The 13,788-nt window shown below is 40.8% G+C and overlaps 1 protein-coding gene across 5 annotated transcripts in view; it reads left to right on the plus strand.

Annotated features, from left to right (window-relative positions):
* Nucleotides 1-13,788, plus strand: part of GPR176 (G protein-coupled receptor 176) — a 123,150-nt gene that overhangs the window by 31,452 nt on the left and 77,910 nt on the right. For 2 of the 5 annotated variants that reach the window (XM_086321946.1, XM_086321947.1), the window contains exon 2: nt 6,888-7,019. The exons of 2 other annotated variants lie outside the window; for them this stretch is intronic. Coding sequence is in view for 1 of the 3 variants with exons in the window: in XM_086321945.1 (XP_086178071.1) it covers nt 10,574-10,586 (13 nt within the window). In the remaining 2 variants the exon portion in view is untranslated. Of the gene's footprint in view, nt 1-6,887; nt 7,020-10,489; nt 10,587-13,788 lie in introns of all 5 variants that reach the window. One more of the 5 variants, XM_086321945.1, reaches the window with a different exon arrangement.

The raw sequence follows: 13,788 nt of genomic DNA on the forward strand, positions 1-13,788 counted from the left end.
AGAAAGTTGGAAGTCTTGTCATTAGAGATCTGGTAAAATCTAGGCTACTTTTAATTTACTAGTTAAAACCCTTTTGAAATAATTATTAAACCAATTATGAATGGATTGAATAGAACTATTACCCAGTCCATACATATCTTACTTACCAAAGTATTTTGAGACATTTTATCAGATGCTTTGTTGAAAACCAGATATGTCTATTGTATTTCCTGGGCTTGCTGATAGAAAATAAAGAGAATCTGGCATGATTTATTCTTTTTTCAAATTGAAGTAATAGTTGATTTACAATTCTGTGTTAATATCTGCTGTATAGCAGTGACTCAGTTTTATATATTCTTTTTTGGTATTTTTTTTCCATCATGGTAGTTTATCACAGGATATTGAGTATAGTTCCCTGTGATACACAGTAGGACCTTGTTGTTTGACCATTCCATATATAATAGCTTACATCTGCTAATCCCAACCTTCCACTCTATCACTCCCCCAACCCACTCCCTTTTGGCAACCGTAAATCTGTTCTCTGGGGCATGATTCATAGTTAGTGCATCCATGCTGGCCCCTAGTGATTACTTCTGGTCATCCTGTCACTAATTCATACTAGTGTCAGGTTGACCAGTATAAATTTTGCTGTATTTTTTTCTCCTCTTTTTCCTGTCTCTAGTCTTCTGGTTCCTTTCCTATTCTTCATAATTCCTTAAAGGTCTCCAGAGTTAGCCTGTAGTTGTGCTTCTCAAACTTCAGTGTGTAAGTGAATGTGCCAGAGATCTGGTTACAATAAAGGTTCTGGTTCTGGAGGTCTGGGGTGGAGCCTGAGATTCTGCATTTCTAACAAGCTTCTAGATACTGTTGATGCTATTGGTCCTCAGACTACACTCTGTGTAGCTCGAAACCAGAAGACTTGGCATTCTGGATGAGAAATCTAGATTTGAATGTTCCTTTAGAACAGGAAATATAATATTCCAAGTAAGTATAATATGCCTAGCCACTGTTAACGGGAGAAGGCAATGGCACCCCACTCCAGTACTCTTGCCTGGAAAATTCCATGGACGGAGGGCCTGGTGGGCTGTAGTCCATGGGGTCGCTAGGAGTCGGACAGGACTGAGTGACTTCATTTTCACTTTCACTTAGAACAGGAAGGAGGTCTCTGGTGAGTAAAGCTTTCAAGTTCTTATTTCAATACTTACAAACTCATTAGTATCCATATCCTCCAACAGTCATCTATCTCATGCCTTTACCTTTAATGTCTCTTACTTTACCTGGCTCTTTTGCCAATCCCTTTTGCATTTCTCCCCCTTTAGTGTCTTTCTTCTTCTGTTCACAGTTAGGCTTCTTGGGAGAACATGTTTTACACTTCCATTTTCACCTGTCCTGATTATCCTTCAGTTAATGACTCTGATCATGTCACTGTCCTATCTGGAACCTTTCCCTGACCTCCTATTCTCTCTGTTTCCTTATAGTGACATTCTGCAACTTGGCCCCTGTTTCCCTCTCCAGCTCACCTCTTCCACTCCAGGAATTCCAAACCACCCATGGTTCCCAGGGCACTTTATTTTCTTCCTAGTCTCTTTGCCTTGTCTTCTATTGTTCCTTTATCTATAAAAGCTCTTCCTTGGCTAACTGCTCTCATTCTTCAGATATTCCTTTCACTCTCTGTCTCCTCTTAGAAACATAAGCTCTCATCTCTGCTTATAGTTATTGTTTACATAATTCAAGAATGATTGAAAAGAGAGGTACTTGTACGTTTCCATTCTGACCTGGACCTGTAACTGTGGAACTGGTGTAAGGAGGTGTTATATTGCCATGTTGGTGATCATTCTTACTGAAAGATTTTAAGGATAGCAAGTCACTTGGTAAAATCACCATAATCTTTTTAAAAAGGGAAGACTTAACTATAAATGAAGAGGAAAAAGAATATTTTAAATTAGTTTTCATTGTGTGAATTAGTCTACCTGACCTATGTAATATTTATTGACGTTATAATGTCAAATAGTTCACATATTTTATATTCACTCCACACACATTTACAGAATACCTATTGTGTACAAAGGATTAAGATTTATCTCTGAAACACACACATTAAGACCATTGACGTTAAGACCATTAAGACCATATTGACATTATAACTTCATAGGAATGAAGCAATAAAATAAAAATATTTTATCAGATTAAAATATTGTCACTAATGTGGTCCACAGAGACAGTGATGAATGGTAAGGTTTTCAGATGATAATTCAGAACTTTGACAACATCTTACATTGGCCACCCTTGGGAGCAGAGTAACAGAGTCTCTTGCTGGCTTAGAGTGGCCTTATGCAAATCACAGGATGAATTGGGGTTTCTTGACAGTAACAGGGAATAGAGATGGAAAGCTGCCTGAAAAGATGCAGACACTGAGGATGGATTATTAGCTGATTTAGATCAGATCAGTCGCTCAGTCATGTCCGACTCTTTGCGACCCCATAAATTGCAGCACGCCAGGCCTCCCTGTCCATCACCAACTCCCGGAGTTCACTCAGACTCACGTCCATCGAGTCAGTGATGCCATCCAGCCATCTCATCCTCTGTCGTCCCCTTCTCCTCCTGCCCCCAATCCCTCCCAGCATCAGAGTCTTTTCCAATGAGTCAACTCTTCGCATGAGGGGGCCAAAGTACTGGAGTTTCAGCTTTAACATCATTCCTTCCAAAGAAATCCCAGGGCTGATCTCCTTCAGAATGGACTGGTTGGATCTCCTTGCAGTCCAAGGGACTCTCAAGAGTCTTCTCCAACACCACAGTTCAAAAGCATCAATTCTTCGGCACTCAGCCTTCTTCACAGTCCAACTCTCACATCCATACAAGACCACAGGAAAAACCATATCCTTGACTAGACGAACCTTTGTTGGCAAAGTAATATCTCTGCTTTTGAATATGCTATCTAGGTTGGTAATAACTTTCCTTCCAAGGAGTAAGCATCTTTTAATTTCAAGGCTGCAGTCACCATCTGCAGTGATTTTGGAGCCCAGAAAAACAAAGTCTGACCTGTTTCCACTGTTTCCCCATCTATTTCCCATGAAGTGATGGGACCGGATGCCATGATCTTCATTTTCTGAATGTTGAGCTTTAAGCCAACTTTTTCACTCTCCACTTTCACTTTCATCAAGAGGCTTTTAAGTTCCTCTTCACTTTCTGCCATAAGGGTGGTGTCATCTGCATATCTGAGGTTATAGATGTTTCTCCCGGCAATCTTGATTCCAGCTTTTGTTTCTTCCAGTCCAGCGTTTCTCATGGTGTACTCTGCATATAAGTTAAATAAACTGGGTGACAATATACAGCCTTGATGTATTCCTTTTCCTATTTGGAACCAGTCTGTTGTTCCCTGTCCAGTTCTAACTGCTGCTTCCTGACCTGCATACACATTTCTCAAGAGGCAGATCAGGTGGTCTGGTATTCCCATCTCTTTCAGAATTTTCCACAGTTTATTGTGATCCACACAGTCAAAGGCTTTGGCATAGTCAATAAAGCAGAAATAGATGTTTTTCTGGAACTCTCTTGCTTTTTTGATGATCCAGGGGATGTTGGCAATTTGATCTCTGGTTCCTTTGCCTTTTCTAAAACCAGCTTGAACCTCAGGAAGTTCACGGTTCACATATTGCTGAAGCCTGGCTTGGAGAATTTTGAGCATTACTTTACTAGGGTGTGAGATGAGTGCAATTGTGTGGTAGTTTGAGCATTCTTTGGCATTGCCTTTCTTTGGGATTGGAATGAAAACTGACCTTTTCCAGTCCTGTGGCCACTGCTGAGTTTTCCAAATTTGCTGGCATATTGAGTGCAGCACTTTCACAGCATCATCTTTCAGGATTTGGAATAGCTCAACTGGAATTCTATCACCTCCACTAGCTTTGTGATGCTTTCTAAGGCCCACTTGACTTCACATTCCAGGATGTCTGGCTCTAGGTCAGTGATCACACCATCGTGATTATCTGGGTCGTGAAGATCTTTTTTGTACAGTTGTGTGTATTCTTGCCACCTCTTCTTAATATCTTCTGCTTCTGTTAGGTCCATACCATCTTTATCGAGCCCATCTTTGCATGAAATGTTCCTTTGGTATCTCTGATTTTCTTGAAGAGATCTCTAGTCTTTCCCATTCTGTTGTTTTACTCTATTTCTTTGCATGGATCGCTGAAGAAGGCTTTCTTATCTCTTCTTGCTATTCTTTGGAACTCTGCATTCAGATGTTTATATCTTTCCTTTTCTCCTTTGCTTTTCACTTCTCTTCTTTTCACAGCTATTTGTAAGGCCTCCGCAGACAGCCATTTTGCTTTTTTGCATTTCTTTTCCATGGGGATGGTCTTGATCCCTGTCTCCTGTACAATGTCATGAATGTCACTAGCTGATTATTCAAGCTCTAGATGCTCTGAACTTGAAATAAATTAAGTCCAAAGCAAACAAGGCTATGACCAGATAAAATTTTTAAATAAAATTTTAAAATGTTTTCCACAGCTATGGTCATGATCTCGCAGGCAACAAATGCAGTTTGCTATCAGATGCATTATTGCCATGGCACTTGCAGATGTGAGAAGGGATTGGAAAAGGTGGAAGTTGAAGGGCTAATAGACTTAAAACCTTATTTGCAAAATGGTCTTAATGTGTGTGTTTCAGAGATAAATATTAATTCTTTGTACACAATAGGTATTGTATAAATGTGTGTGGAGTGAATATAAAATGTGTGAACTATTTGAAATTAAATGAAGGGTTTTTATTAAGGAACTGTTCATGGTAGTGTGTTTTGCTTCTCTGGTGGCTCATATGGTAAAGAATCTGCCTGCAGTGCAGGAGACCAAGGTTCAATTCCTGGGTTGGGAAGATCCCCTGAAGGAAATGGCAACCGACTCCAGTACTTTTGCCTGGAGAATTCCATGGACAGAGGAACCTGGCAGGTTACAGTCCATGGGTCTGCAAAGAGTCAGACATGACTGAGTGACTAACACTTTAGATGGGATCAGTGTTGGGTAATGGGCCAGAGGGCTCTAGAATTAGATAGTTCTGGGTGTTCTGGTTCTGGCACTTGTTAGCATTTTGTCCTTGTGCTAACTGTTATTATTTTTAAGGTAATGTTTGTCTCCTTGTAAAATAGTAGAGAATTTAGAAAACACAGAAAGTTGTGAAGAAGAGAAGAGTAAATATTCATGAACATTTTCTTATATCAGTAAACATTTGTTAAAAGCACCATTTCATACATTTGTGTGGTATTCAGGTATTTAATCATTTAACCATTCTTATATTTTTGGACATGGAAGATGTTTCTTTTTTTAAACCATGAAAAGTAGTGCTGTGATGAGTATCTTTTAATTAAAAAAAGGTATTTGTCCAAGTTTTTTTCTCAATGGGGTGATTTCCTAGAAAGGGTGTTATGGAGTTTTATTTGTACATTTTTAATATTTTCTTTTGAAGTTCTTGATAACTGAAAGCAGAGTAAAGGATAAACAATTATGCTGAGCACCAGTTTTCTTATTTATCTGTATCATAATGCTGGGAGGCTATATGCTAATATCTGCAGAGCACTAGCAAGATGACTGGCAAATACTCAAATATTGTCAGTGTTTCTCGTCTTTGCTTTAATATCATTATTGTCCATACTGTCAGTTTCTGTAATATAACAGCCAGATATTTTACCAGTAAAAGAAAGCTTATTTAAGAATAGCTGGAGGAATTGCAACTTAGGGTACATGAACTATGGAAGACTATAGGCAAATCCAGAGACAAGGCAGGGGAACTTGCTATTATAGGGAAGAGGAGGGAACAGGGCAGGGCTGTAATAACCAAAGAATCCACTGAAGGAAGCTGTGAGTCCAAAGTATGGAGGGTCTCCCCATAGAAGAATCAACCAGTTCATTGGTTGGATTGCTACCGTCTCTGATCAGAGTGTATGTATGTGTGTGGGAGGTGGGAGGGAGGATTTTCTTCTTCCTGCTGGATAGTAAAGTTATTGTTGTTTAGACTCTTAAGTTGAGTTGGATTCTTTTCAACCCCATATACTGAAGCCCACTTGGCTTCTCTGCCAATGGGATTTCCCAGGCAGGAATATTGGAGTGGGTTGCCAGTTTCTTTCTCCAGGGGATCTTCCTGACCCAGGGATTGAACCTGTGTCTCCTGCATTGGCAGGCAGGTTTTTTTTTTTTTTTTTTTTTTAGCCGCTGAGCCATCTGGGAAAGGAAATAGGGTAGTAGGGAAGCCTGGATAGTAAAGTAGGCATCACCTTTCTGTTACAGATGTAGGTGTACATCTCCTTTTCCAAGTAATTGACTATCTCCGTGAGGTATGAGAGCTCCCCCTACAGGCCTATCCTCACTCCAGTTTTAATTGAGATTTCTTTAATTCCACCCTACCAAATCAGTAAGTGCTCAACCACCACAGTTATCTGTTGTTTAAAAAAGAAAATAAACTCTAACTGAATTGTATGTCTTGTTGTGATATAGAATTTGTCTGTGTGACTATCTATCCCAGTGCTCTTTTTTGGAAACTGCCTTTAAAAATGTGTGTGAAGGTGGAAGGTTGAGGGGAAACACAGTGTTGGGTTTATTTAAAGTATTTCTTTTGAGTTAAAAAACAAACAGAAAATTGTTGCAATCCATTGAAATATTGGCACAACTTGCTTCTATATCTATCTTGGTTTTAATATAATGTCAAGGCTGGTGGTTCACAACTGTGTGAATTTAATGTGCATTTCAGTTTTGTGTGTTGGCTAGTGGGAAAAGCAAGAGAGGGGAATCAATGTTCTTCAGACCCCAAGTTGCCAGTGTAAATTAATATAATTTGAGAGCCTTGAGTCACTTCAAAAGATGTTATAAAATGGTAATTATAATAAATGATGGTCAACACCAAAATCAGATTGATTATATTCTTTGCAGCCAAAGATGGAGAAGCTCTATACAGTCAGCAAAAACAAGACCGGGACCTGACTGTGGCTCAGATCATGAACTCCTTATTGCCAAATTCAGACTGAAATTGAAGAAAGTGGAGAAAACCACTAGACCATTCAGGTATGACCTAAATCAAATACCTTATGATTATACAGTGGAAGTGAGAAATAGATTTAAGGGACTAGATCTGATAGAGTGCCTGATGAACTATGGATGGAGGTTCGTGACATTGTACAGGAGACAGGAATCAAGACCATCCCCAAGAAAAAGAAATGCAAAAAAGCAAAATGGTTGTCTGAGGAGGCCTTACAAATAGCTGTGAAAAGAAGGGAAGTGAAAAGCAAAGGAGAAAAGGAACGATATACCCATTTGAATGCAGAGTTCCAAAGAATAGCAAGGAGAGATAAGAAAGCCTTCCTCAGCAATCAATGCAAAGAAATAGAAGAAAACAATAGAATGGGAAAGACTAGAGATCTCGTCAAGAAAATTAGAGATACCAAGGGAACATTTCATGCAAAGATGGGCTCAATAAAGGACAGAAATGGTAGGGACCTGCAATGGCAACCCACTCTAGTACTCTTGCCTGGCAAATCCCGTGGACGGAGGAGCCTGGTGGGCTTGAGTCCATGGGGTCACTAGGAGTCGGACACGACTGATCGACTTCACTTTCACTTCTCACTTTTATGCACTGGAGAAGGAAATGGCAACCCACTCCAGTGTTCTTGCCTAGAGAATCCCAGGGATGGTGGAGCCTGGTGGGCTGCTGTCTATGGGGTCGCATAGAGTCGGACACGACTGAAGCGACTTAGCAGCAGCAACAGAAGCAGAAGATACTAAGAAGAGGTGGCAAGAATACACAGAAGAACTGTACAAAAAAGATCTTCACGACCAAGATAATCACAATGGTCTGATCACTCACCTAGAGCCAGACATCCTGGAATGTGAAGTCAAATGGGCCTTAGGAAGCATCACTATGAACAAAGTTAGTGGAGGTGATGGAATTCCAGTTGAGCTATTTCAAATCCTGAAAGATGATGCTCTGAAAGTGCTGCATTCAATAGCCAGCAAATTTGGAAAACTCAGCAGTGGTCACAGGACTGGAAAAGATCAGTCCCAATCCCAAAGAAAGGCAATGTCAAAGAATGCTCAAACAACCATACAATTGCACTCATCTCACATGCTAGTAAAGTAATGCTTAAAATTCTCCAAGCCAGGCTTCAGCAATACGTGAACTGTGAACTTCCAGATGTTCAAGCTGGTTTTAGAAAAGGCAGAGGAACCAGAGATCAAATTGCCAACATCCCCTGGATCATCGAAAAAGCAAGAGAGTTCCAGAAAAACAGGAACTCTATTTCTGCTTTATCGACTATGCCAAAGCCTTTGACTGTGTGGATCACAATAAACTGTGGAAAATTCTGAAAGAGATGGGAATACCAGACCGCCTGACCTGCCTCTTGAGAAACCTGTATGCAGGTCAGGAAGCAACAGTTAGAACTGGACATGGCATAACAGACTGGTTCCAAATAGGAAAAGGAGTATGTCAAGGCTGTATATCGTCACCCAGCTTATTTAACTTATATGCAGAGTACAGCATGAGAAACGCTGGGCTGGAAGAAGTACAAGCTGGAATCAAGATTGCCGGGAGAAATATCAATAACCTTAGATAAGCAGATGACACCACCCTTATGGCAGAAAGTGAAGAGGAACTAAAAAGCCTCTTGATGAAAGTGAAAGTGGAGAGTGAAAAAGTTGGCTTAAAGCTCAACATTCAGAAAACGAAGATCATGGCATCTGGTCCCATCATGTCATGGCAAATAGATGGGGAAACAGTGGAAATGGTGGCTGACTTTATTTTGGGGGGCTTGAAAATCACTGCAGATGGTGATTGCAGCCATGAAATTAAAAGACGCCTGCTCCTTGGAAGGAAAGTTATGACCAACTTAGACAGCATATTGAAAAGCAGAGACATTACTTTGCCAAAAAATGTCTATCTAGTCAGGGCTATGGTTTTTCCAGTGGTCATGTATCGATGTGAGAGTTGGATTATAAAGAAAGCTGAGCACATAAGAATTGATGCTTTTGAACTGTGGTGTTGAAGAAGACCCTCGAGAGTCCCTTGGACAGCAAGGAGATCCAACAAGTCCATCCTAAAGGAAATCAGTCCTGGGTGTTCATTGGAAGGACTGATGTTGAAACTAAAACTCCAATACTTTGGCCACCTGATGTGAAGAGCTGACTCATTTGAAAAGACTCTGATGCTGGGAAAGATTGAGGGCAGGAGAAGGGGATGACAGAGGATGAGATGGTTGGATGGCATCACCGACTCGATGGACATGGGTTTGGGTGGACTCTGGGAGTTGGTGATGGACAGGGAGGCCTGGCGTGCTGCGGTTCATGGGGTTGCAAAGAGTCGGACGTGACTGAGCAACTGAACTGAACTGAAAATAAATAAATCAGGAAATAATGAATCCTCATATCTGATTTCCAAAATTCTAGTTGTTTGAGAATGGGTCCATCTTGATACCTTAAATTATTCAGGTAGACTATTGTTTTCTCTTTGATTTAAAATTTATATTGAGAGTATCAGTATTGTATTTTCATCTCATTCTGGGGTTCTAGTCTATTTAGGCTCAAAAATAGCATAAGCAGATTCTCCTGGCATATCATTTATTCTTTAAGGAGATTTTGTTATTTATTGTCAATACTGTTCTGGGTCTGAGAGATGATTTCATATTGGGGTATAATATGTGAACAGATAAATAGAACCAGCTTTATAGCTGTTTTGTCTTTATTATCATCATTGTTACATAGCTGGAAAAGATTTAAGAGGCTTCCTAATCTAGTCTTCTACCTTTTCAAAAAGGAGAAGGCCTCTGCAACACTGACTGCTTCCTTCTCCATGGCTTCTGTCTTTTTCCATTAAACTCCACAGAAGACATATACCATGGTGCTAAATTTAGTCTGTGGCTCCTAAGGAGATCTAGTCAAGTCCAGCTCATCCATGGTCAGGTGGACCTCAGCTTCAGTTTTCACACCAAGTCTAGAGTCATTAAGTGGGTGATGAGCAGATTTGTGTTTCTGCTTTTTCGTGAGCCAAAGGGTAAAACTCAAAAAGGTTTCTTTAGTTTGGGTAATACTAGACACTTACATGGTACTTGCAGCTAAAATAACGAGTAAACATTTGCTAAGCAAATTGACTATTGCTTGTCACATAGTAAATACTGTAAACATGTTTGAAAATACAATAGAAAGTGTGATTTATAGTTAAAATCATTGTCTATGATTCCATACTGCGCAGCTCAGAAGAGCTTTACATTTGGCGGCTCCCTAGGCTCTTAGTGGCCTGGGTCTGAGGCTCATCTCCTCAGGCTCTCCATCCTTGTTATCAGGTTTTTGTCTTTGCTCAGTTACCTCTTAATAACTGCAACCTTCTGCAGATGGGAAACATCCTCACAGTGGAGCCCATTCAGATTTCATTGCAGTTTCTTGTATAGAGTTGTGCAGGGAACCCAAATCAGGGACTGGGGTGAATTGATTCTTTTAAAAAGTAAATAAGAGATTCTTTTAAATAATACTGCTTTGTTTTCTAGACTGGAGCTGCCAAAAACTGAACTTCATTTTTCCAGCCTTTGTATTCACCGAAAAGAGATGTTGTAGGTCTTAAGGGCAGTGGTATGTTGGTAAATGGTATGTTGGTAAATGTTTAATGACCAGCTCTCTCTTGGAAAAAAGCTTTAATTTGATGTGTTTGCCAATTTTGATGGTATAGATATTCCCACCATGAATTTAAAGCTACCGATGTGACCTCACTGAAGTGGAGCTGGGAAGAGATATGTACGTTCAGCTCTCCTGAGCTGGGAGCAGGTTCCTGCTTGCCACTTTAAATACAGGACTGAGGGGATGTGCCTTTGGTCCAGCCATGGAAGGTCTGTGGCGATGCTGAGTGTGGCTCTTCCTAGTGTTATTTGTCCACCTGCTGTATGTCGTGCACTGCTCTAGGTACTGGGGGTGTAAGAATGAGCAAACTGAAGTCACTGCCTGTGTGGCATTTATATCCCAGCAAGAGGTTTCAGAAATTTTGCAGTTTCAAGTTTTTGAGATGCTAACATTCTCGTATTTGAGGACAATTTGAGCCAAGGTCCCATAACACTTTATTCAGTAAGGAAAATACAATGGGCTCATTTAATTTTTCCTGGGCTTAAAGCAGGGATTGTGAGGGAGAAGGTAGCATTGCTCTCTGAATTGTCCCTACCTTGAAGTGGCAGAGACCCCAAACCTTGCAACACCAGGAGCATTAGCAGTTGCCACAAGGGGTGGGAATTACAATGGCAGAGAAGATAAGGGTCTTGCTTGCTTGCTTGGAGTTTTAGTTCTCTAACTAATCCAGGGGAGGTGACTTAATTGCAAGCCATTAGTCTTCCTCATTAAAAGTTAATGAGCTGGAAGTTTATAAAGTGGGCAAGATTCTGGCAACTGAAATCTTATCAAAGAATTGCAAAGGTCTACATCTTCAAGAAGGGTAAGAAAGGCATTGGAGAAGCTACTGTCAGAGCTCAGGGAGAAGGATAACAATACATGCTCCTTTGGAAGAGAAGTTAGGATTCTTGGTGAAGAACATCAAATCAAGTGAAATTTTTGTCTAGGAAGGTAGGTCGTTAGGAAACTCAAAAGCTTTAGATAAGCAGAAGCAGAAACAGTTAATTTCCAACAACAAACTTTGTTGGAAATTAACTGTTTGATGCTTTGTAAGTCCTGCTTGGGTTGCAGGGCTCTCTAGGACCTCTGCCCATGCTGCTTTTCACCTGTCAAATGTCAAATGAATGATTCATTCATACATAGTGTCTAATGATACTGCTGCCTTACTCAGTGTCATCATTCCAGCGAATGTAGATTGTAGACCATTCATGTCTGTTTATCTGGAATATGCATTGCTCTTTCATGCCCAGGCCATCTCCATCTTCCTTAGAAGCAAGGTTCTTCATGCTGGCTTGGAATTTAATCCTTGACTATGAGATTTTTAGCCAAACGAAGGAAACCCAGTCCCTTTTCTAGTACAAGGGCCCCTTTCAACTATTTTGGAATGACCAATGTGTCTTCCTGGATGATTCAGCAGTAAAAGAATCTGCCTGGAAAGCAGGAGATGCAGGAGACGAGGGTTCGATCCCTGGGTTGGGAATATCCCCTGGAGGAGGAAATGGCAACCCACTCCAGTATTCTTACCTGGGAAATCCCATGGACAGAGGAGCCTGGTGGGATACAGTGCGTGGGATCGCAAAGTTGGACTTGACTGAGTACCCATGTAGAGTGTGTGTCTTCAGCTATGGGTTTTGGATTACCTATATCACAGTTGCCTTCTGGCACATCTCTAAAATACCCATTCCTGTGATGATGTGCCCCAAAACTATTGAACCAGAGTCTCTAGAGTGGGGTTTAGGAATTTGCATTTTTAATAAGTTTCTCAGGTGATTCATGGGTGCACTAAAGTTTGATAACCACTGGTTTAGACTCAGAGACTGTTAGGAAATAGCCTCAGAGTTTCCCTGGGGCCCAACCTGAACAAAAGGAACAAAAGCTGCCTACCTGTCCCTGCAGGTAAGCCTGGGAAAGGGTTGGAGCCTTATTTTCTGTTTAAATTAGGATACCCACACGATTTGTTAGGCCAGTAGGGTCAAGTCCCCTTCCCAAAGATCACTATTATGTGACACACTGATGCTAACAGGCCCAGGTCAATTAACCATTACAGCTGAAGGTAAACATAATCAATTATTTTGTTTTTAGCTGCTAAAATTTAATTCTGCTATTATCATGTTATAGACATTTGCATGATGGTTGACAAAAAAGAAATCAGTGTAAGTAAATACATTTTGTGCCCTTTACTTGTTGTCTGACATTCTAGTATTTGTGTACCAAGTGTTGCTTCTTTCAAATCAGTAAAAATCTTAAAATCTTTCAAATCTTAAAAATCATTCAGTCCCACACTTTGATGCTTCTGACCCCATGGCCTGCTGCTGAGGCGAAACAGCATAGATATCTTTAGTTGTGTCCAACGCCATCATTTTATAGATGTTAAAATCAAAGTTGGGGGAGAGGAGGCGACTTATCTGGGTGTGCGGGGGTGCAGCAGGCCCCAGGTCTCGCCTCTTCTAGGTGAGCGTTCTTTCCTTCCCTGGGCTGCTTCCCAGCAAGAGGGAAGTGTTCCTGACAAGTTCTATGCTGAGTCTCACAGTTCTTGGCAGACAAATCCAAGATTCCCATTTCTAAAGACATATTATTTAGCATTCCCCTGTGAAAGCAGGGACACTGTGTTGAATTATAGATTTAGTCTAAGATTTGGAGAAATTGTGTCTTTCTCTCTGCGTCTTGCTCCGCATCACTGAGCACTGGCTTTCTGGAAGGGAGGAGCAGTGCTTGGCTGATTATATGGGCCAGGGGACTGTCTTCAGTGCCTAGCAGGGCAAGTATGCTGTGATTACCAAGTCCGCTGATAGTTGTGCCATAGTTAATGAATCAGAAACCTTGTCTCTAATTTACTTTGGAGACTGATAGGTGATTCGGAAAATGGGCAGGAGAGGCTGCTTGGAGCAAGAAGGTGGGGGAAGCTTTCTTTTGTTTTGCATTTCACATTCCTCCTTCTTTACCTGACTTACTTTGGAGACCATTCTGGCTTTACAGGGGGGCACAGACACATCTGAAGGTGGAATCAGCAAGAATAAACATTCAACAAGCAGAGCAAAGCTAGAGAGTTTGGCTTAGTTCCCTCAGATAGTGCTGATGAGCCAGTGAATCTTGGTTACTAACATGATGTTTTCTAGAGTCTGGTCAATCTTTTTGCGGGAGCAGGGTAAGGTAAATCAGTCATGCATGGTAAGTTTGATAGAAAATGATCAAG

Source organism: Bos grunniens, chromosome 10 (assembly GCF_055505025.1).
Source record: "Bos grunniens cultivar Pamir isolate PY7600 chromosome 10, Bosgru_T2T1.0, whole genome shotgun sequence".
Lineage (NCBI taxonomy): Eukaryota > Metazoa > Chordata > Mammalia > Artiodactyla > Bovidae > Bos > Bos grunniens.